A 22,309-nucleotide genomic window follows, 5' to 3' on the forward strand; every position below is an offset into this window, starting at 1 on the left:
CTGCCCTTCTAAATATGGGGCCAAATTTTACTTTCATCTTTTTTGGTGGGCTGTAAATATTTAGAAGGAATATGCTACCCCTATTCCTTTTTCCAGTTAAAATTTCTACGCATACTGTCTCCGTTTCCTGGTTTCCAATGTCGTGTTGGATTACCGCGATGTTGCTTTTAACATACGTTACTACCTTGGTGTCGTTGCCATCCTTAGCAGCGTACCCCTTATATCCCGATATATTCCAGTTCCCTCCCGTCTCCTGCATTGCAATTGCTAAAGGCGGGTAGTCCTGGCTGAGGATGTACTGTTGCAATAGCGATCGTTTCCTGGCAAGATGGCGGCAGTTCCATTGCCATATTTTCGACGTGCTATTGTAACGTAACGTTACAAAGAAGTCTCCTGCGCCGAGGAACACCGGCAGCCAGTCAGGTCAGCACGAGACGGAGCAGAGTCACTTCGTCTTTCTCCAATGGCCCGTTGCGTTCTTCCTCATCTTCTAAGGAAGGCATGTGTCATTGCCCCCCTTGTTTGCAGCATCGCCTCGATGCGGCCGACTAGGAGCATACTGGTGAGCTACGGGCTGACAGATAGTGGGCTAGGTTGGTACAGGAGGAGCACAACACAAAACGGGGCACTATCCGTCTCCAGATCGGTCAGCAGGGCGGCCGTGGTAGGGTTTCATTCGGACGACGTGTACAACGTCAGTGAGCTTGCGTCGTCTGCGGCTTGAGGGGTCTCTGGTGGCAGATTCTACTTCGTAAGTAACGTCACTGATGCGGCGGAGGACACGGTATGGTCCGAAGTACCGGCGCAGTAATTTTTCAGACAGTCCGCGATGGCGAACGGGTGTCCAAATCCATACATAGTCTCCAGGCTCGTAGGAAACGAAGCGCCGTCCCTGGTTGTAGCGATCAGCGTCTAGTTGCTGTTGTAGGTATATGCGCTGCCGTGCCAGCTGCCGCGCTTCTTCTGCACGCTGAGCAAAACTAGCGACGTCCATATCAAGTTCACTTTCGCAGTCGGGGTATACCGGCAACATCGTATCCAGGGGAGTGGTCACTCGGCGGCCGAAGACAAGCTCGAAGGGAGTAATCCGCGTCGTCTCTTGAAGTGCCGTATTGTATGCGAACGTGGCGTATGGGAGAATTTGATCCCAGGTCTTATGCTCTATATCCACGTACATGGACAGCATGTCGGCCAGAGTTCTGTTTAGCCGTTCCACCAGGCCGTTAGTCTGCGGGTGGTACGCCGTGGCCCGTCTATGGCTAGTGTGTGTAAGATTCAGCACTGCCTTAGTCAGGCGGGCCGTAAAAGCTGCCCCACGGTCGGTAATAATAATAGCCGGGGCGCCATGGCGCAATACGACGTCGTGAACAAAGAATGCGGCGACTTCGGTGGCAGTTCCATTTGTGAGCGACGCGGTCTCAGAATACCAGGTCAGGTAATCCGTCGCGACAACAATCCAACGCTTTCCATTAGTTGACTTTGGAAAAGGGCCAAGAAGATCCATTCCCACTTGTTGGAAAGGAGTTTTTGGTGGAGCAATAGGTTGAAGAAATCCGGCTGGTTTCATGGGGGGAGATTTTCGACGTTGACAGTCACGGCAGGTTTTAACATAGGATCGTACTGAAGGTAATAATTTCGGCCAATAATACTTCGCCCGAATTCTGGCAAACGTGCGACTAACTCCCAAGTGGCCGGCGGATGGTTCGTCGTGACAAGCGCTCAAGATGTCAGGCCGTAGGTCCATAGGTACTACGAGCAGGAATGTCTCTTGTGATCTTTCAAAATTGCGCTTGTAGAGAACCCCACTTCGTAAAGTGTATGACTGCAAGCCACGACGAAAAACAGGCGGTACCCGACCACCGCGGCATTCTAGATACTCGATGAGCGGCGCCAGCTCCTGGTCCTTGCGTTGAAGGTCAGCCATATGGGATTGAGTAATGGCCCCAATGAAGGGAAAATCGTCGGCGTTTTCCACTGCAGCGGAGTCTAACGGCGCGCGTGATAAGCAATCTGCGTCTTGGTGTTTAAGTCCCGACTTATAAACAACGGTAACATCATACTCTTGAAGACGAAGGCTCCATCGAGCCAAGCGTCCAGACGGGTCTTTGAGGCTGGCCAGCCAGCACAGCGAATGATGGTCGCTGACAATACGGAAGGGTCGTCCATACAGGTATGGTCGAAACTTGCTTATGGCCCAGATTACCGCAAGACACTCCTTCTCGGTCGTTGAATAGTTCGCCTCCGATCGGGATAGTGTTCGACTCGCGTAAGCTATAACTCGTTCTACGCCATCTTGCCACTGGATAAGTACAGCCCCAAGGCCAACGTTGCTGGCATCAGTGTGGACGTCAGTTGCTGCGTTTTCATCGAAATGGGCGAGTATGGGGGGCATGTGGAGGCGGCTTCGGAGCTCCTGGAAAGCTTGTTCTTGATCGCCTCCCCACAGGAAGGGTATGTCTTCTCTGGTTAGTGCTGTCAATGGTTCAGCTATCTTGGAGAAATCTTGGACGAAGCGTCGGTAGTAAGAGCAAAGGCCCAGAAATCGCCGAAGTGCCTTTTTATCGCTGGGACGTGGAAAACTTGACACTGCGGTAGTCTTGTCGGGATCAGGGAGAACGCCCTGTGCACTGACAACATGGCCGAGAAAGCGAAGTTCTTTGAAAGCGAAATGGCATTTCTCCGGCTTGATCGTTAATTGTGCGCCTTTGAGTGCTTGAAGCACAATGCGCAACCGGTCCAGGTGTTGCTCGAAAGTAGGCGAGAAAACGACGACATCATCTAAGTACACTAAGCACGACTGCCACTTCAGACCTGATAAAACCGTGTCCATCATACGTTGGAACGTGGCCGGCGCAGAGCAAAGACCAAACGGAAGCACCTTAAACTCGTATAGGCCGTCGGGCGTCACAAATGCAGTCTTCTCTCGGTCTCTCTGATCCACCTCGATTTGCCAGTATCCGCTTTTGAGGTCTAATGAGGAGAAGTACCTGGCATCACGTAGACGGTCGAGGGCATCATCAATCCTGGGGAGCGGATAGACGTCCTTTTTGGTCACGTTGTTTAGTTTCCGGTAATCGACACAGAATCTCAGGGTGCCATCTTTCTTCTTGACGAGGACTACTGGCGACGCCCATGGGCTCGTCGAAGGCTGGATTACGTCGTCCGCAAGCATCTCATTCACTTGCGTTTGAATGGCTTCACGTTCCTTAGGAGAAACCCGGTACGGGCGTTGGCATACCGGTAACGTGGCCTCATCGGTTATGATGCGGTGCTTGGCGACAGGAGTACGACCGACCTTGGAGCCAGTGGCGAAGCAGTCTGCGAAATCAGTCAGAAGAGCCGAAAGAACATTCCTTTGATCGGGCGTCAAGTCCGGGCTAATTTTAACGGTTTGAAGGAGACGGCAAGATGTAGCCTCCTCTTGAGGGTTGGCCCCGGCGGTGCATAAACGAGGCGAGGCAGTAACGTCGTGAAGGAAGGCAACAGCCGTTTCCTTGGCGAGGTGCCGCATCTCCTTAGCAAAATTCGTCAGGAGGACAGTAGCACAACCGTTATGGAGTTGAACGAGTCCTCGAGCAACGGCTATCTCCTTCTCGAGAAGTAGCGGGAGGTGCCCATCCGCGATGCCCTCGTAGTCGTGAAACAAGTCATGACGCACAAGAACAAGCACACTAGACCGTGCTGGCACCCTCACGTCATCGTCGACAATACGCAGAACGTTGAGTTCCGGATCCTCGATTTCAATGCGCTCCACGGCCCGTTTCGTCAAGAACGTCACACGCGCTTCTTTCAGGTCAATGACAGCGCCGTTAGTCTGCAGGAAGTCTAGGCCAAGGATCAAGTCTTTCGAACACTCGCGAAGTACGACGAATTCTCCGACATACACAAAACCCCGGATGCCGACACGCGCTGCGCACTTGCCTACAGGGGTAATCAAGTGACTTCCCGCCGTGCGAATTTTCGGGCCGCACCAGTGCGTCAAAACTTTCTTCAATTCGCGGGCGAGGCCGTGGCTCATTACCGAGTAATCTGCACCGGTGTCTAGTAACGCCGTTACATCGGCTCCATCAATCTTTACGCGCAAATCGGAGGTAGTGTGTCGGATGCTGTCGCCACCTGTCCCAAGCGGAATGTCGTCGTATCGGTCGAAGGTAGCCCGTCGGATGCTGTTGCTACCTGACCCCAGCGAAATCTCGTCGAGTCGGCGTGACGAGGACGGAGGATCTTCACATTTCGCGACATCAGCGACCCTGCCTCCGAAGGCCGCTGACATTAGTTTTCCCGGCGAGGGCTGGGAAAGCGTCGGCGTCGGGGATAGCTCGGACTTGAGGAACGGTAACTTGTTGGGGACGTAGACCGACGTTCTTGGTAGCCGGACGTAACAGGATGCTGTTGCGCAGCAAGGTGGCTTTCGATTTCAGTAGGCCGCTCGCCATTTTGAGGGCAGGGGTCGTCCGGTGCGAAACCGCGCAGGCCGACGCGGCGGTACGGGCACGCCCGGTAGAGGTGACCTGCTTCACCGCAATGGAAGCAGAGGGGCCGACGGTCGCGGGCCCGCCATACTTGACTCTTACGGGGTCGCTGATAGGTTGGCGCAGGGGTGTAGCGAGGAGGACCCTGCGGCTCCATTGCTGGAGCTGCGGTATTGATACTGTTGTCTTGCGTGGGAGCCCTACGTAGGACGGACGCGTAGGTGGGTCTCGCATCGAGCTGGTAGGAAACGTCAGGAACTCGCTCAGCTGCCATACGCACCTCGTCCCGGACGACTTCAGCTAGTGATGGAAAGGACGGCGTGTTGCAAGGCATCCGGAGTGCTTGCAGTTCTTCTCGCACGACAGCACGGACGAGGTTGCGTAGTGCATCCATATCGCTTCCGCCCTGCATAGGTAGTGCGTCGGACCCAATGATGTTCACGTCGCGATTGTATTGACGAGCCCGGTGTTGCAGCGTCGTCTCCATGGTGGTAGCCTCACTGAGGAACTCCGCAACAGTGCGCGGTGGGCTGCGCACTAGTCCTGCGAAAAGTTCTTGCTTCACGCCTCGCATCAGGTGGCGCAGCTTCTTGTCTTCTGGCATCTGTGGGTCTGCGCGCTTGAAAAGACGCGTCATGTCTTCATAAAACATGCGCACGCTCTCGTTTTGGCGCTGGTTGCGCGAGTGCAGCGCAGCTTCTGCTCGCTCCCGGCGGTCGGCGCTTGGAAAAGTGGTCTTCAAGTCACGACAGAAGGCTTCCCAGGATGGAAAGGAAGCCTCATGGTTTTCAAACCATGTCCGCGCCGACTCAAGATCAAAGTAGACGTTGTGGAGCTTACGCTCATCGGTCCACCCGTTATAACGTGCCACACGCTCGAAGGCCTCAAGCCAGTCCTCGGCGTCCTCGAACACGTCTCCATGAAAAGACGGTGGTGTTCGCGGCTGATGGCAGAGGATGTTTGCGGGAAGCCTACTCTCAGATGTCATTGCCGCAGGTGTTACAGGGGCCCGAGGCTGCGTCGACCTGGTAGCGGCCGGAAGGGGTCCAAATTCCGGGGGCTCTCCACGTAGGCGGCGGCCGAGGCGCTGATGTACCGGAGTAAGCTCCGTAGTGAGAGGTAGATTATGCGCTGGAAGCGTACCCGGCACTGCCTCCACCAGATTTGTAACGTAACGTTACAAAGAAGTCTCCTGCGCCGAGGAACACCGGCAGCCAGTCAGGTCAGCACGAGACGGAGCAGAGTCACTTCGTCTTTCTCCAATGGCCCGTTGCGTTCTTCCTCATCTTCTAAGGAAGGCATGTGTCACTATTGGCCATCAATTTGGATGTTAACATTACAGGCCTGGCCTATGACTTGGATGTGCCTCGTCAGCTGTTCGAGTTGTCTGCACACTACCGACTCGAGGTTCTCTAGTCTAGCGCCGAGGATGGCCCCGTGCTGTTTGAGCTCTTCGAATGACTTCTCCATTTTTTCATTTTCCTTTGCTACTATCCTTTTAATTTGGCTCTCAACTGTTATCGTTTCATCCTGCTTTCGTTTGGCAGGCCTAACTTGGTCTACGCTCATCTCTTCAGAGATGTTTTCAGCAGAGTCGCTAAGGTCACCTGCTTTGCGGATTGCCATCGGGGTGGCTGGTCTGAGTAGCGGTTGCGGCTTTTTCAACTGCTGAAACTGCTGCGCAAGTTCATGAATTGCCTCGGAAATTTTATCTATTTTCTCATTTAGTAGCCGTATGGCTGCTGCGTTCTCATCTACTCGCGCTTCTAGCGTTTTACTTGGGTTGGAGACCACACCCGCGAAGCTAACCGACCTACCTGCTACCGGCGCCTCGCCTGGCGGTGTCTTCTTCCCCGGGAACTTGGTCTTCTCCGCCCATGAGTTTTGTCCCGATTCCCTTTGGGATCGAGGTGGCGCCTCTCTGCTCCTGCTTCTGGATTGCGAGGCACTCCTGGGTCGAGATGTGCAGTCAGAGGACCGGCTTTCATCTCCGCTCGTCCTTTGGTGGGGACTTGCTTTTTCTTGTGGTCTGCCCCTGACTTGCCCTTGCTTCTGGTTCCTTTCCTCAGCATCTTTGGCGATCTTTTCCGCCTGACGCACTTTGATGATGTGGGGTGTCCGGTAGAGATTCTTACACCGGTTGTCTCCCAGCACATGGTTCTTTCCACATAGCAAGCATTTGGGCTCACAGGTGGTGTCTACTATTCACTGAGAAGAAAAGAACTCGGACAACAGAGGGCTTAGGTTGAAAATGCAGAGCCTACCGAATAACTCTCTGGGCAAAAAGGAGGCAGTGGTTTAGGTCTGCTACGCCTGGATATACGTAGCGTGAGCAGTGACGTCATGTGGTTCTGGGCCGGCGGCAGCAGCGGCGACGGCGAACGCGCGCGGCGAGGCGCGCCAGCTGTGCGCAGTGACGTCACTCGCGCATGCGCAGTATGGTCGACGGAGGGAGCACGCGAAACGGCGAGACTGTGGCCAATGTAGCTCACGCTACAAAAGAAGGCTCGTGGGAACCGGTTTGGTTTTGGTTTGGTTTATGGGATTTAACGTCCCAAAGCGACTCAGGCTATGAGAGACGCCGTAGTGAAGGCCTCCGGAAATTTCGACCACCCGGGGTTCTTTAACGTGCCCTGACATCGCACAGTACACGGGCCTCTAGAATTTCTCCTCCAAAGAAATCCAACCGCCGCGGCCGGGACCGAACCCGCGTCTTCCAGGACAGCAACCAAGCACCGTAACCAGTGAGCCACCGCGGCGGCCGAAACCCTTCATTGCATTGCTGGGGCACAGCAACCTGGGTCTCGCAGGAACCATCTGTCACTTCCGGTAAGGGTAGCAACCGCTTCGAATGCTAAATGAGTATCGATCAGCGCAATTTTTTTTTCATGAGGCAACGGTGGTGCTAGCAGAGGAAGCCGCGTTGCTATCCTTGTCTCCTGCCACTGCTGTGATTTCCAGAAAGCAAATTGCTTGAGTTATTTTTCAGCTCGTATGGGTTTGTCGCAAGCACACTGTCTCAAGGGAAAGAAGACGGTAAATATATTACAGCCGCAAGAGCGCTGAGTTTAGATCATGGAGGAAAAAAAAAAGCTCAGGAGGAAGGGTCTGGCGATAATCTTACAAGTCATAAAACGGAAACAGGAAAGAGTCGCCGCCCACCAAACCCGTGAACATGCAACGTGACAGCGTTCGGTTATACATCTATCACCGCAACGCACGTGCATGCGCGGATCAGCGCGCCCAAATGGGTGTAGACCGAACTCCTTGCTGTAGGCGCTCGTGACATAAGCCGCGTAGAAAGAGGGAGAGAGCTCTTTAATGAAAAAGAGATTTTAGCCGGTGTGAATATTCGCTCACATGCTACTCTGTGTAGGGGAGGGAATTGGAGAGTAAAGATGGAAGAAGTGCGCTAGAAAAGAGTGCGGTCATTATGATGATTGCAACGCAATAGTTCTCTGCATGATGGCTTCCTTTGGTTGAGACGGAATTTAAGCTCTGTGCATGTACAGCCGTTATTTATGTGTTCGGGCAATTTAGAATTTGTCTAAAACACCAGTAGCGTCTAAATAGGCAAATAAGAATACCATCGCACGTCGCTGCTGTCTGTAGCAGCCTAAAAGACTTAATATAGAGTCGACTGTGAGGGGCACTTGCGTGACAGAATGCATGCATTGTTCATAGTGCACACGTTCGTTGGCGTACGCTGGACATTCGAAGAGAAATCAAGTGCAGTCTTAAGTGAGCCGCAGTTGTCACAAGGCCGACTGTCTGCTTGCTTGAAACGGTATTGTAGATTGTTCGTAAATGCAACATTAAGACGCAGACGATGATAAATTGTTCCTAGATGACGCGGGAGACCCAGTGGTAGTCTAGATTAGAGCACTGCACGGGCCTGAATTTGAGGCCCGAGCCCGGCCCGAGCCCGCGACCTGAAGCCCGAGCCCGGCCCAGGCCCGCGACTTCAAGCCCGGGCCCGGCCCAGGCCCGCGACTTCAAGCCCGGGCCCGGCCCGGGCCCGCTAAATTATCGCTCTAGTGAGCCCGGCCCGGCCCGTTTCACATTAACTGAGCAAGTAGACTGCTACTACACCGGTAAGGAACTGGCCGACAAAAGTACTGAAGCCGCAGTTTGGCTTAAACAAAGTTGGTTCTTTTTAACCCAGAAGGAAGTGATGAAGAGTAGTTCTCGCCAGGCCCGTCTTTTGGAGACTGATCTCGTGTAGGTGGTCAAAGATAAACTCGGAAGTTCCGAGAGCCAAATAAAAAGAGCTGAATACACGCGTATTAGTCTACTCTGCGTTCCCCCATGATTGTAATCAGTTATATTCTGCCGCCTGTGAAGTATAAATATTAAAGCTGCCTCGCAAGCAGTAGGATGACATTTTTTTTACTGAACGCGATCTCACAGGTTGAGCTCATAGCCGAACTGGTCACCTTTCAGCAGAAACGAAAAGCTAAAAGGCTTGAGTATTTCATGGCATGTGCTTGAAGACCATAAGCGTCCAAAACTAATATGTTCTTCCCTAATGCATTTCTAATAGTGTATAGGTATGTTTTGGGAACGCGAATGATCAATGGCCAATTAAGGCTGGTTGAATTTTACTCTTACTGCACCACGGCGTGGAAATAAGGAAATAAGTAAGTCAATGAATAAAGCTTAGTTTTTTTCTCAGCGCGTACTATAACTCACAGCTCATCCGTGTCACTGCTGCAATGCCGCAGTTCTGCACTTCACTTTGCAATATTGAATGAAAAGTCGGACACCAGCCGTTTCTGTACGGACCGAAGCCTGGCTCGGGCCCGCAGCTTTAAGCCCGAGCCCGGCCCGGGCCCGCAACTTCAGGCCCGGGCCCGGGCTTTCGGGCTGGCCCGAGCCCGTGCAGTGCACTAGTCTAGATTCTAACTGTGGGCCGATGGAATAAAGAAGGCGGTAGTGATGACTTGGCAAGTTCCAGAGACAGTTATTTTCATTCTGAGCGAGTTGAGTTGCATCTGATTTTGTGAAGAAGATCTGCTTATAGTTACCACGCTGTAGACCTTTACGGGCCGCTTCATATGCCCTCTCGTTGGCCAGGATGCCGCAGAGAGCTGGAATCATGGAAACATTATACAGTGATCTTCAGCAAGAGCCAGGTGGTGCAGACACCAAAATCAGTCTCCAGCCGAGTATAGTATGTAGTGCAGACATCCAGCTCGACATTTACCAGATATTTGTGCATGGTGTAAATACGCCTAGTCTATATAGTCTAGACATCTATATAAAGAGAATACGACTATACATAGACCAATAATTTGTCTTAAATACTGCAGTTGCAATAACTGAAAATTCAGCATTACAAAAATTATTGACGTCATCAACTTACTGTTCCTTGGGTCGTCTCTTGCCTAGAGGCTTCCGCTATGGCATGGTATCATCATCATCATTATCAGCCTGACTACGCCCACTGCAGGGCAAAGGCCTCTCCCATGTCTCTCCAATTAACCCTGTCCTTCGCCAGTTGCGGCCACCGTATTCCCGCAAATTTCTTAATCTCATCCACCCCCAGCTACGCTTGCCTTCCCTTGGAATCCACTCCGTTACCCTTAAGGACCAGCGGTTATCTTGCCTTCGCATTACATGCCCTGCCCAAGCCCACTTCTTCCTCTTGATTTCGACTAGGATGTCATTAACCCGCGTTTGTTCTCTCACCCACTCCGCCCTCTTCCGATCTCTTTAACGTTACACCTATCATTTTTATTTCCATAGCTCGCTGCATTGTCCTTAACTTAAGCTGAACCCTCTTTGTTAGCCTCCACGTTTCTGCCCCATAGGTGAGTACCGGTAAGATACACCTGTTGTATACTTTTCTCTTGAGGGATATTGGTAAACTGCCATTCATGATCTGAGATAACCTGCCATACGCGCTCCACCCCATTCTTATTATTCTAATGCATTCTAACATAATGCAAAAAGCATTATATTGCAAGAGCATTATGATGCAAAGAGCATTATGTTCATAATGCCAGCTGACTCTCACAGGAAGAAATGTCCAAGGGACTGTGGGATGAATACCTTATATTTTTGTAATGCAGCACGTAAAGCATGGGTGCTTGCAACCCATGCTTTACGCAGTTATGCATGCTTTACGAAAAAACGCAATTGCGTTTATTCCTTGACCCATGCCGGTTTTGTTATTTCAACTACGATGTCATTAAGTGAAAAACATCCTAGTCAAAATAACAAAACAGGCATGGGCAGCCCATGTAACGTGAATGCAAGATAACCGGTTGGATAACGGGTGGATTCTGAGAGAAAGCAAGCACAGCAGAGAGGATCAGGTCAGGTGGGCAGATGAGGTTCAGACGTTTGCTGGGAAGAGATGGCCGCCGCTGGCACAAGACAGCGTTAATTGCGGAAATTTTTGGCCAGCAGTGGACATAGGCTGGTGATGATAAAGAGTGGGGCTCAAGAAGTTTAAGAGGTCACATTCAGCCACACAAATGCTTAAGCTTTACTCAGTACAACATTCCAGTAGTTATCATTGCTAGCGCGACTAGCAGTTTTAACATATTTTAGAGAATAACTCCCAAAAATTGAATTGAATCAATTTTTGTACTTTAAATAGTTGGATAAGTTGAATAAAACATGCTTAATCATTAAAAAGTGGTTATCATAGTCCTTGCTGCTGTTTTAAAAAAAAAGTTTCTCAGTGTGGCCTCGCACCTTAAGGCCAGATAGTATGGTTTGACGGCAGCGCAATGTATAAATTGAAAGTAAGAATAGTAACGGAAGCGAACCCTGACCAAAGTAACTGGCATTTTAGACCAACTGCGTTCAGTTGAGTCAAACCTGATGGGTGTGCATTACTACTTCCAATATTTTTTCTTCTTCCTAGGCAGGATAATGTTGCCGTGAAGCGGCAACATTAAATCATATCTCTTAAAATCATATCTCACTTCCATTCCCAGGACGTCGCAAGTAATATCTACGAGGAGTCTAGGTTAAGGCAGATATAATGTTTTGGGGACGTCGCCAGCTTTTCCACGAAAAAAAGTTGGTAAATAAGATGTCTCAGAGATTATGCCCCAGTACGTAGACGTTTAGATTTAATTTGGACATGTCTGGGAGGTTCGTGGTTTTCTGGGTAGTTCTATCCTGCAAGCAGCAACAGTGCCATGAAATAAAGAACAAAGCAGCCAGGCAGAAGTAGTGTTCATTGTACATTAAATAACAGGGCCCTAGGAGTCAGAAGACCTGCACAAAGAACTTCAAACTGATTGCTTGAAAATGCACTCTCGTCCTCCGGAACGATGCTCAGCTTGCCATAATGACCAGTTGTTAAAATCTGGTAGGACACGTCCCCAGTGCACTTAAATCGGTAGCAGGCTTTTTCGTGTAGCTCTATCCTGCAAGCAGCAAGAGTGCCATGAAAGCTGAAACAAAGCAGCCAGGCAGAAGTAGTGTCTACTGTACGTTGCACAAAGAAGTTCAGACTGATGCTTGAATACTCACTCTCATCCTCTGGAATGATCCTCATCTTGCCATAACGGCAAGTTGTTAAACTCTGGAGGGACACGACCCCAGTGTGCTTAAGAGTAACTTTTTCGTGTAGCTCTATCCTGCAGGCAGCAACAGTACCACGAAAGAAAGCAGCCAGGCAGAAGTAGTGTACACTGTACATTAAACAACAGGGCCCTAGCAGCCAGAAGATCTGCACACCTATATCCCCCCGCACATTATTCTCTTAGCAAACCCCCGAAAGGTTGCATGGAGGCAACTCCAAACGAACACGTTCCCCAACCCCCGCGATATATATGCTCACATATACCCTGTCATCTACTACCTTTCCTGTAAACTATGTGGCCTACATACCACTCTATCCCACATACTCTGAGCTTGACCTCTGGGCTCCCCTCCTCGAGTTTTGCAGCTCTCGTATCCAGACCAGTGGGAAGCCGCATTGCAGTTCTGACTCGGACACACAGATCCGGGTTGTGACAAGAGCCCTAGAAGTCGCCGAGCGCCACGGGCTCATGGCAACTTGATTAGGCTATAACCCCGTACCATCTGCTACTTTTGTTGGCGAAAATAAAGTTTATCCTCCCCCTCCTCCGTGTGTTTGATTTCTTTCATATTCTCATTCATCCCTTCCCTCTCGTCTGTTCTGAGCACAGGACCCGGACTCGGGGCGGCCGCGTTTCGTTGGAGGCGAAACACAAAACGCATCCATGTACTGTGAGATGTCAATGCCCGTAAAATATCTCCAAGTAGTCGAAATTATTCCGGAGCCCTTCACTATTTGGCACCTCTTTCGCTCTTCTTTCACTCTCTACTTCTTTCCCTTACGGTGCGGACACGGGAGGCAGTTACGGCTGCATTTCCTTTCCTCAGAAAAAAAGTAATTTTATAGACAACAATGAGCACAATAATGACCTTTAAAAATGATTTTTCCCTTATATATATAACATACTCTGTAAAACAGACCGTTAGCCGCTTTCTCTCTCCCCCTCTTTATTTCCCTCTTCACCTGTGCTCGAGTCGCTATAGACCGACCCCCTTTCTATGGAACCAGACTCTAAGCAGTAATATCACTCATAAAGGCCGCTCCAACGTTCCTCTAAGTTTCCCCAGCAGGGTGCATCCAACTCCGCGAAAGCCATAGCGCGGCCGGGGACTGAAGATGGATTGTTTTATGCAGGGTCAAGCATCTCCGTGCGTGTGCTTTTGACGCGTGCTGGCAGCTTCGATTCTACGGAGAAAAAATAACATATGAGCTTGGCGCATGATAGCCTTAGTTGCTTATGCGCCATTAAATTCAACTCAACTCAACTCAAAAAATAACATAAATAGGATGAGATAAGTGTGAGATGCCGTAACTGGCAAACACCGTTGAGAAGCGCCTCGATGTTTGGCCGCAACTTCAGATAACCAAGAAAATTGGTCACCTGTTAGTGTAGAGCAGGCTCACATATTTAGAGTAGAAAAAAGTGGCGATAATCAAATCGAACAGCAAGAACTATTCCCAAACTATTCAAAATCTCGAATATTCTCCCACCACTAAAAAAACGAAGCACTTAATGCAATTCAAATGTGGCGCTAAGCATGCCAACGCTGCCAACGCACAGGAGAATAAATTTACATAACCAAAAGCACCTCTTTGTATGAGTAAGAATTTTGTGTGATACATTTTATAGTTTGTCATGAACTATTTTTGCGGACATATTTTGACATTAAATATTGACGTTTACAAGTACCGCTAGCACCACTGATCTAGTGGAGATCAGTGGCTAGCACCGCTAGCCACTGATCAAACGTAAACACGGCCGCATGGACGCAGCGGTTTCGTTCTTTGCGTTCCCCTTGTAAACAACGACAGGAGCAGTGGAAATGGGCAGAGACCGTGACAGCAGACACCACCATAAGTCTAGTCACAAACGCAAGCGCAGTGGCAGTCGCGATGACACTGACGACAGATCCAGAAAATATAGCCGCCGTGACAGTTCTGGGCACCGTGATCGCGTCCTATCTGAACCGAGGCGGCGCATTCAAGGCACAGAACCGAGGAATTTGTCTCAGTTTCGCCATGACCTCACGCGAATATTTTTCGGCGACAACAGCCCGATTAACAGGCAAGTTGGTGCTGTGTAAAGAAAGTTCGCATTAGGCTTTAAGATTTGTGTTTGTAGCCGCGCGCAAGCTCGAAGATTGGCCGTTTTGCCATAGTTTGCCATTTTACCGTAAGATTTGCCGTTTTGCCATCACGATTGTGAGCTGGAAAAGCTCCAAAAAGGGCAGAAAACCATTGCGTTCAAAAGCACGCCAGCTAATCTCCGCAGTAAATGTGAATTGTCAATTAAAAATAGCTATCTGTGACCACAAAATGAACCTTGTTAAATTGTCTCTCAGTCTGCTGTCCGTTGCAGCTGACCTGTCGCGGCAGTGTGTAGTTCGTTGAGGCTCGTGTAAATGTATGGTTTCTCTTTACGCAGGAATTCCAAGCAGTACAACGACTTCTGGACCTTTCTCAAAAAGTATGAGGAACGGAAGCGAAAGAGTCATGAATCCGGGGCATCGAAGGGTACGACATCTTTGCAGTGCCCAAAGCAATGCACATATTAATCGTCCTTTTTAGTTTCTTGTACACTTCAACCCCTCTCGGCCACCTTTAGTGTCGGGCTCGGCTCCCAAAGCGGCATTTGGTTGTCAAGGAATCATTTATATATCCCGTGTCGTAAGTAACATCACATAGTGTTATCATATATTTTTAAAGCTTTAATTATTTCTTTACTGCAGCTAGAGAGAGAAACTTAAAAGTTTCTTTAAAATTGCGGAGACCATATATTCATTATCGTGTTCCCTGTAAATGTGTTATGATAGTAAGATCGTTTCAGCAAAATTAAGTCGGCGACCATCCAGTTAAAGTTGTAAAACTTGTTCTTGACCTTTTGCCATGCATAATATAGGAGGTATTTATTGACGGCGCAAGTGTCGCTGCGGCAAGCGCGCCATGCGTGCGGTCGTTTCACACCAGCTCGCACAGTGTCACGGTACACTGTGAGGTACCCGGCCTGAAATGTTAGTGATCTGTAACATCTTTGCACATTGTTAAATGCATCAACGTCCACTTTTCTTTGTAGCACTGTTAGTGGGCGTGAAGTTTGCAGCAGAATTCTGTGTGTTGGCATAACTGAGCTGCCTGTTTTCAGTGTTTCAGTTAGGCGGCCGCCCTGTGCCGCACTCGGCAGCAAAACTGGCCTTTTACGCTGCACGCAAGAATGTACACAATTTGCAGCATTTAATATCAGTTAATAATTGTCTGCTACTCATGCAGGATGTATCATGGGTAAACACCACATGATTAATTACCCAAATTTTAAAACTGGTGCCACAGAAACTTAAGTTGGCCTGTCAGCAAACTAAAGTTGTTTACAAGGCAGGCCTCGATATCAATGAATTCAATGTGCGGCAGCAGTGCTGTACAGCACACACCACGCCAGCGCCTCCGCATTCCTGCGAATCAACGTTTTAACAAACTGGAACCTTCTCAGCGTGCTCGCTCTTTTCTGTTTCGCACGGCATGTCCACTCAGTAATACGGTGTTACGAGTCAGACAGCAATTATCTGCTGCAAGACGCGAGATACACTCACATTGCACAGATCACCACCAGCGAGTTAAATGCTGCAGCTGGCTGCAGCGGCCACGTGCATGGCCACCGCCACGCAGGCCGCTAGTGCTCTTTGTGGATGACATCATGTGAAATCCTCCTATATTTCTAGTTCTGTGTGTTACGAAATGGGCAACAGTATTTTATGCATCTTAAAATTTCCTCCCCAGATGAACCAACTGAGTGTGCTGAGCCATCGCTGGGTCTGCCCAGCGTCTACAGCCCTCTCCACAAGGTCAATTTCTCTGTATTTCCCGAGGAACCCAAAGTCCTCATGCTTGATGCCGGTGTGCTCGTCGACAGCGATGACTCTTCGCCGTCCCTCACTGAAGAAGACGTGGCCGAAGTGCGTACAGTCTTCCACCTCTTCCTCGACTTCCTGCAGAGGCAGAAGTTCCAGAAGCTCAAGAAACTGCGGGACTTTCAGAAAAACCTCCCCATTGCCCAGTACAAGGACGCCATTCTGAAAGCGGTGTCAGAGCACAGTGTGGTGTTGATCGCTGGTGACACGGGCTGTGGTAAATCGACGCAGATACCACAGTACCTGCTCGGCGCTGGACTGGAAGGGATTGCGTGCACGCAGCCGAGAAGGATTGCTGCCATATCCCTGTGCAAGCGTGTCGCATATGAGACTCTTAACGAATACAGAACTCACATTGGGTACCAGATTCGCTTTGAAAAGCACCGTAGCAAGCACACAAAAATGCTATTCCTCACGGAAGGACTCCTGCTTCGGCAGATTGCTAGTGATCCGATGCTGAAGGACTACAATGTCATCATTCTTGATGAAATCCATGAACGCCACCTGACGTGTGACTTTCTTTTGGGTGTTGTCAAGTGCCTCATGCAACACAGGAACGACCTGAAGATCATCCTGATGTCGGCAACCATCAACATTCAGTTGTTCTCCCAGTATTTCTACAACTGCCCTGTTGTACAGGTGAGTAGGGCTATCGTGGCTGCTTTGCTGCTAATATTTCAAGCCATTGCTTTGTTCACCTAGTAGACTACGACAGAACAGACTGTTCTCTCTGGGCTTATTGTTTTAAAAGTATTGTTTCTGTTGACGGTTATAAGCGTCATGATATTTTGCTTTCATTCTCAATATGTCACAAAGCACTATCACTGTTAAACATGGTCTTAATTCTGGGACAGGTGTGCTGTTGGAAAAGGAAGGTGTAGATTGAAATGCCTTTTTGAAAGCCTTTTGGCTTAGGACATCAGAGGAGTAAGATTACTGTTGGCTCTGGAGTGATGTTTGCATGCATTAAATGGTTGGAAGGGGTGTTCGTTAATCTCCTCACTTGTTAAACAAACCAAAGCAAACTCCTTAATGATTCTTGCTGCTATAGCCATAGATACCATGGTAAATTAGGTTTGAAGTGATGACATTGGTGGGTTGTGGAGCAGGTCAGTGCATTAAAGGAATTGTTGAAGCAAGCAAAAAGACCCTTACAGGAGAAGAGAGGAATTCGACATTGATAGTGACGTTGTTTCATTAAGTTGAAGTTTAGGAGCATAGCTAAGCATTTTTGAGTGTCAGTACTGTTGACATAACAAGTTAATAGTGTGCACTTGAGCTTTTATTTAAGTGAGATGCATAATAAAAGAACCGAAATCAGAATGGCATTGCTTTATTTATTTGTCCCATTTAGGGAAAAAGTTCATTTGTGCTGCATTGCTTAGTTTGGCAACTGCAGTTTTGCATCACCAAACTTGTATCTGTTCCTCATCGTTCGTCTGGTAAAACATTTTCAAGTGGTGTGTTTTTCACCCTCCTTATCATATTCATGGGTGCTTGAACGTTTTCTCAAGACAACTCACTTCACCTGAAGAACATTTTCTACTCAACTTATCAGTCAGTCAGCCAGTATATCTGCAGGTGCTCTTAATAGAGTGTGTAGTATGTAATGCAGATTAGTTACTTTTTAACTCCAAGTATTGTTGGGTTGCCATCTGCAGGATTAAGCAACATTTTCCTGGCCCTCTCAGAGAGTGTTGATATTTTTATTCCAGCACTGGATTTATCTTAAACTGCTGAAATCATCCATCTACACTTTATGAATTCAACTGAAAATGTTTTAATTTTAACAGGTTCCTGGCCGACTGTTTCCAATCCAAGTGCAGTACCACCCCGTCACTGTGGAGGAAAAACGTTCACGCACGGGACGCCTCAATCCTGCCCCTTACGTTAGGCTGTTGAGTCTCATCGACAACAAGTACCCCGGCAACGAACGCGGAGACTTGCTGGTGTTTTTGAGTGGCATGAGCGAGATCTCGGCCGTGCAGGAAGCGGCGGAGGAGTATGCCAGTCAGAATGGCCACTGGATAGTCCTGCCCCTTCATAGTACCCTGTCGCTCGCAGAGCAAGACAAGGTTCGCATTACTTGCTGAATTCTTTAATGTATTTGGGATGCTGGGGAAGTGTCTTGCCATTTTTTGGATTTATACTGACACTTCCGTATTGATTTTTAAAAATTCCTATGTGCCAACTACTGGCCTAATCGAGAGCAAACATCGCTGCAAAGTAATATAGTTATAGTCTACATTATTTGTCTACAGTTGGGATATATGCAGAACTTGTGATGTAGTAGCTGTTTGTTCAATTTTTTGTTGTTCTGGCTCTTGAGGCAGGCTGTCGTAAAAGTTGTACGGAAGGAAATTGACAAAGTTGCAGTTTTATTGCAGTTTTTGTATGCCTCACGTGACCAGAACATTGTCTCAACTCCTGTGACATCATAGCCACAGTTTGGCAGTTAAAACCAAAACTGAAACAACTTGCGAGAAAAAAACTCAATTATAAATTTCTCCATGGGCGCAGGCAAAGTCTGCATTGTGCATGCACCATGTCAAAGAAGAAAAAAAAATTACAAAAATTTGATGTCCTTACTCCTCTAAGATTGTGGATTAGGTAGGTTGCTTTTAGACTGATTAGATTTATACTGTATCAGTTTGGCGACGAGAGGATCAATTCGCTGGTTTTATGCCTTCAAATATAGGTAGCCCTTTCTAGGCTAGGTAGAAACGTTTAGGCCACTCATTGTGACTTTCTTTAGGTGTTAGCACTTTGAGAGAGTGTCCCATATGCAGCAAGTCATTGACCATTCTCTGCTTCAAGTTCACTTATGAGCTCCAGTTTCAGAAGTACCCAATGAAAAGTTGCAATTCATGTTCTTTAGCTTTTGCATGGTAGAAAATGTGACTTACTTTTGTTGCATTGCCTACCCATAAAAGTTTTTCTTTTGTCATAAAATTTATATAAAAACTTGTGAACTGTCGTGTCACTGAGTGTGAGACATTGTGTTAATTTAAGAGATAAAGTGTGGTTAAGAGATAAAGTAAGGTAAAGTCATGGGGAAAGCTTTTTGGCTAGGCTGAAACACTTTGGAATTGGAATTTCTGAAGTTGAAATTTGGAGTTGGAATTAGAAGTGTTTGGTTAATTTTAAAGTAAAAAAGTTAGTGTGGAATTTTCTTTTGTGATTTCTTTATTTTTTTTTCCTTTCATCCATACTGTGCCCCATATTTCACCGAGGATTCCTAATATCAGGTGTTTAGGCTACATGATATGTACTCACATGAGACGGACATCGTACGAAGGATGGTGCACACTTGGAAATGGGTGGAGTGTTTTCTGGCGCAGTATTCTCGAGTGGCTGGCTGTAAAAATAAACCAGAGAGTTTTCTCTTTTCCAGGTGTTTGACTATGCACCAGAGAAAACGCGCAAGTGCATTCTGTCCACCAACATTGCCGAGACATCTGTGACCATTGACGGAGTCCGTTTCGTCGTGGACTCGGGGAAGGTGAAAGAGATGAGCTACGACTCGGCTAGCCACATGCAGAAACTGAAGGAGTTCTGGATCAGCCGTGCCAGTGCGGAACAGCGCAAGGGCCGAGCAGGCAAGCAAGAGACTCCATTACAAGTGCATGTAGCTAGGGTGCTTCTTGCATCCAGGCTGCTGTCAGCACTGCCTTGATTGTTATTTAAAGCTTCACTAGTAGCCTAGTCTTTGGAGACCATTAATGAAATGGTTCAGTTTAAGTTAAGGACAACGCAGCGAGCTATGGAAACAAAAATTGAGGAGGCACTTTGGCTCTCTAAAATGCTGCAAGGCGAAAGCCTTTCCTGGCGCACTGTTTGGCATTGACTGCGAGACTGTTTGTGCTGTACTAGTGCTTTTTATTTGACTGCACGTTACAACTACACACTTTGACTGCCGACATTGACTGTTTCTTTAGCACGACTCTCTCTCTGCTTCGATGAGTTCGGTTGTATCCATGGCTCTGTGTGCAGTAATGAGGTAGGCAATGTGGCCACCCACGGACGCCTTAAGCCCCCTGTCAGAGCGGACGACAACTATTTTTATTAGTTGTCATCTGCTCCATAAGTGAGCGTCAAGCATCCGTGGGTGACCTCATTACTTCGAATCCGCGCACTCTGGCGTCATAACCATTTCGACCAACCGAAAAGCGTGACACCTCTGCTGACAACCTTCTGTCGACAACGATGAGGCATTAAAGGCTTTTGTCTTAAAAATGAGGGGTGTAATGGTAAGAGACAGGATGCGAGAAAAGTGGGTGAGGGAAAAAAATGCGGGTTAATGACATCCTAGTTGAAATAAAGCGTTGCAGTACCACTGTTGCATCAGTATGGAAGACATGGCAGGTGCTGACACTTTGCCAGCTGAAAACCCGTGCTGATTTTCATTCCATCTTTTGGTCATAGATGGTGTTTGGTGGCGCTTTCTGACTGTTAATCCTAGTTTAGCGATGGTTCCTATTAGATTCCAGGGCATACTGAAAGACACTGTTGTTTGTAGACTGCTTCTTATAGTGGTGTGTGCTTTTTGTGAAGGGAACAAACTATGGCACAAATTTTGGCTGATAGTAAAGTGCCTGTGAAAAGAAGAGATGGGAAAGCTGGTAGCCTTCAGCAAGCTAAATAGTTTTGCATTTTTGTTCTGGTATTCCTGTAGACAGTGAATCATTTTGCTCATTTAAAAAAAAAAAAATTTGTCCCATAACTTAACCAAACATGGTTCCGCCTTTTGTAGCATTACAGCATCAATGACTCAGGTGTTCAGGAACAAAAATTACATTTGCATCTCAACAATTTGAACTAAAAAAAAAAACCTAGAGTGTGTTTAAATTATTGTGAGTTGTAACCAACATGAGCCTTTTTTTAATGCACCTAATGCTAACAAAACCAAAGCATCAGTGCAGATTAACTCGAATTTCAAATTAACAGACGTCCACTCTATTCCATACCTGTAGTACCAGTGAAATATTAATAATCATCATCATCAGCCTGACTACACCCACTGCAGGGCAGACGCCTCTCCCATGTCTCTGCAATTAACCCTGTCCTTTGTCAGTTGCCGCCACTGTATCCCCGCAAACATCTTAATCTCATCCGCCCACCTAACTTTCTGCCGCCCCCTGCTATGTTTGCCTTCTTTTGGAAACCAATCCGTTGTCCTCAAGGACCAGCGGTTATCTTGCCTTCGCATTGCATGCCCTGCCCAAGCCCACTTCTTCCTCTTGATTTCGACTAGGATGTCATTAACCCATCTCTATTCCCTCACCCACTCCGCCCACTTCCGATCTCCTAACGTTGCACCTATCATTTACTTTCCATATCTCGCTGCTATATTTGGTGCTGCGTTCTTGCCACCGCAGGGAGGACAGGCCCAGGCGTCTGCTTCCGGCTCTACTCTGAGGCCGAGTACGAGTCGTTGGCAGCGTACTCCACGCCAGAGATCCAGCGTGTGCCCCTCAATTCACTGCTGCTCCAGCTGGTGGCACTGGGGTTGCCGGACGTGCGCAAGTTTCCCTTCCTGGAGCCGCCCCCTTCGGAGAGCATCGAGGAGGCAGTGCAGGCACTCAAGGAGCAGGTGAGTGGAAGCAGTGAGGGAACCTAGGGCAGGTCTTGTGAAAGTTCTCAGTCGCGTGTAACCTCAAGGGCTTTGTAAAGTTACTAAGGCTGGTTTGATCTTATGGGGTTTAACATCCAAAAGCGACCCAGGCTATGAGGGATGCCGTAGTAGAAGGCTGTGGTTAATTTCAACCACCCAGGGTACATTAACGTGCACTGACACCACAGAGTACAGTTGTCCACAGACCTGTCTAGAACACTCGAATGCTGCACAGAGGAGTGCACTTGCATCATTTGAGAGTGGCATAGCGTTCGAAACAAGACCTATCAAGATCTATCACTTCCTGCTTGATGCATATATAAAAAAAAACATGCAGCTGGCGAAAAAGTGCCTAAATACAATTAATAGTGGCCAACTATACACTGAAACACTTCGCTATGGGCAGTTACAATGCAGCCTCATTGTTACTTTGGTAAGAAAGTGCTGTATAAAAAGCATTCGTTATCCAGGAAAACGTATCCTACCCGCATAATTTTCAAAATTGCAACTTTTGAATGAAGTGCAAAGGCATTTATTGACATTTTCGCTTCATAAAAACCTCAGTTAGCATTCCTTGGCCCAAGGTCCTTTCTAGACTCTGTATGCATTTGTGTTTTCAATGGGAGGGAAGAAACTGCGCAACATGTCCGGTTCGCCGACAGCAACAACTGAAGTAGCCTGGTTCATTACCACATTTTTTATGCTTTGCTTCCTTGCACCAAGACACTGCAGGGAAGCTGTCTGTCAGAGTGTTTTTGCTGTGCGTTCTACAGAC

At 48.2% G+C, this 22,309-nt stretch overlaps 1 protein-coding gene across 1 annotated transcript in view; it reads left to right on the forward strand.

The window, feature by feature from the left end:
* Positions 1 to 13,773: 13,773 nt before the first annotated feature.
* Positions 13,774 to 22,309, forward strand: part of LOC149335891 (putative ATP-dependent RNA helicase DHX34) — a 38,160-nt gene continuing 29,624 nt past the window's right edge. The window contains exons 1-6 of the mRNA XM_089552438.1: positions 13,774 to 14,083; positions 14,444 to 14,532; positions 15,790 to 16,559; positions 17,714 to 17,995; positions 19,315 to 19,519; positions 21,299 to 21,513. Of these exons, the coding sequence (XP_089408564.1) occupies positions 13,842 to 14,083; positions 14,444 to 14,532; positions 15,790 to 16,559; positions 17,714 to 17,995; positions 19,315 to 19,519; positions 21,299 to 21,513 (1,803 nt within the window). The 5' untranslated portion in view covers positions 13,774 to 13,841. The remainder of the gene's footprint in view (positions 14,084 to 14,443; positions 14,533 to 15,789; positions 16,560 to 17,713; positions 17,996 to 19,314; positions 19,520 to 21,298; positions 21,514 to 22,309) is intronic.

This window comes from Amblyomma mixtum, chromosome 7 (assembly GCF_055824585.1).
Source record: "Amblyomma mixtum isolate Tamu chromosome 7, ASM5582458v1, whole genome shotgun sequence".
Lineage (NCBI taxonomy): Eukaryota > Metazoa > Arthropoda > Arachnida > Ixodida > Ixodidae > Amblyomma > Amblyomma mixtum.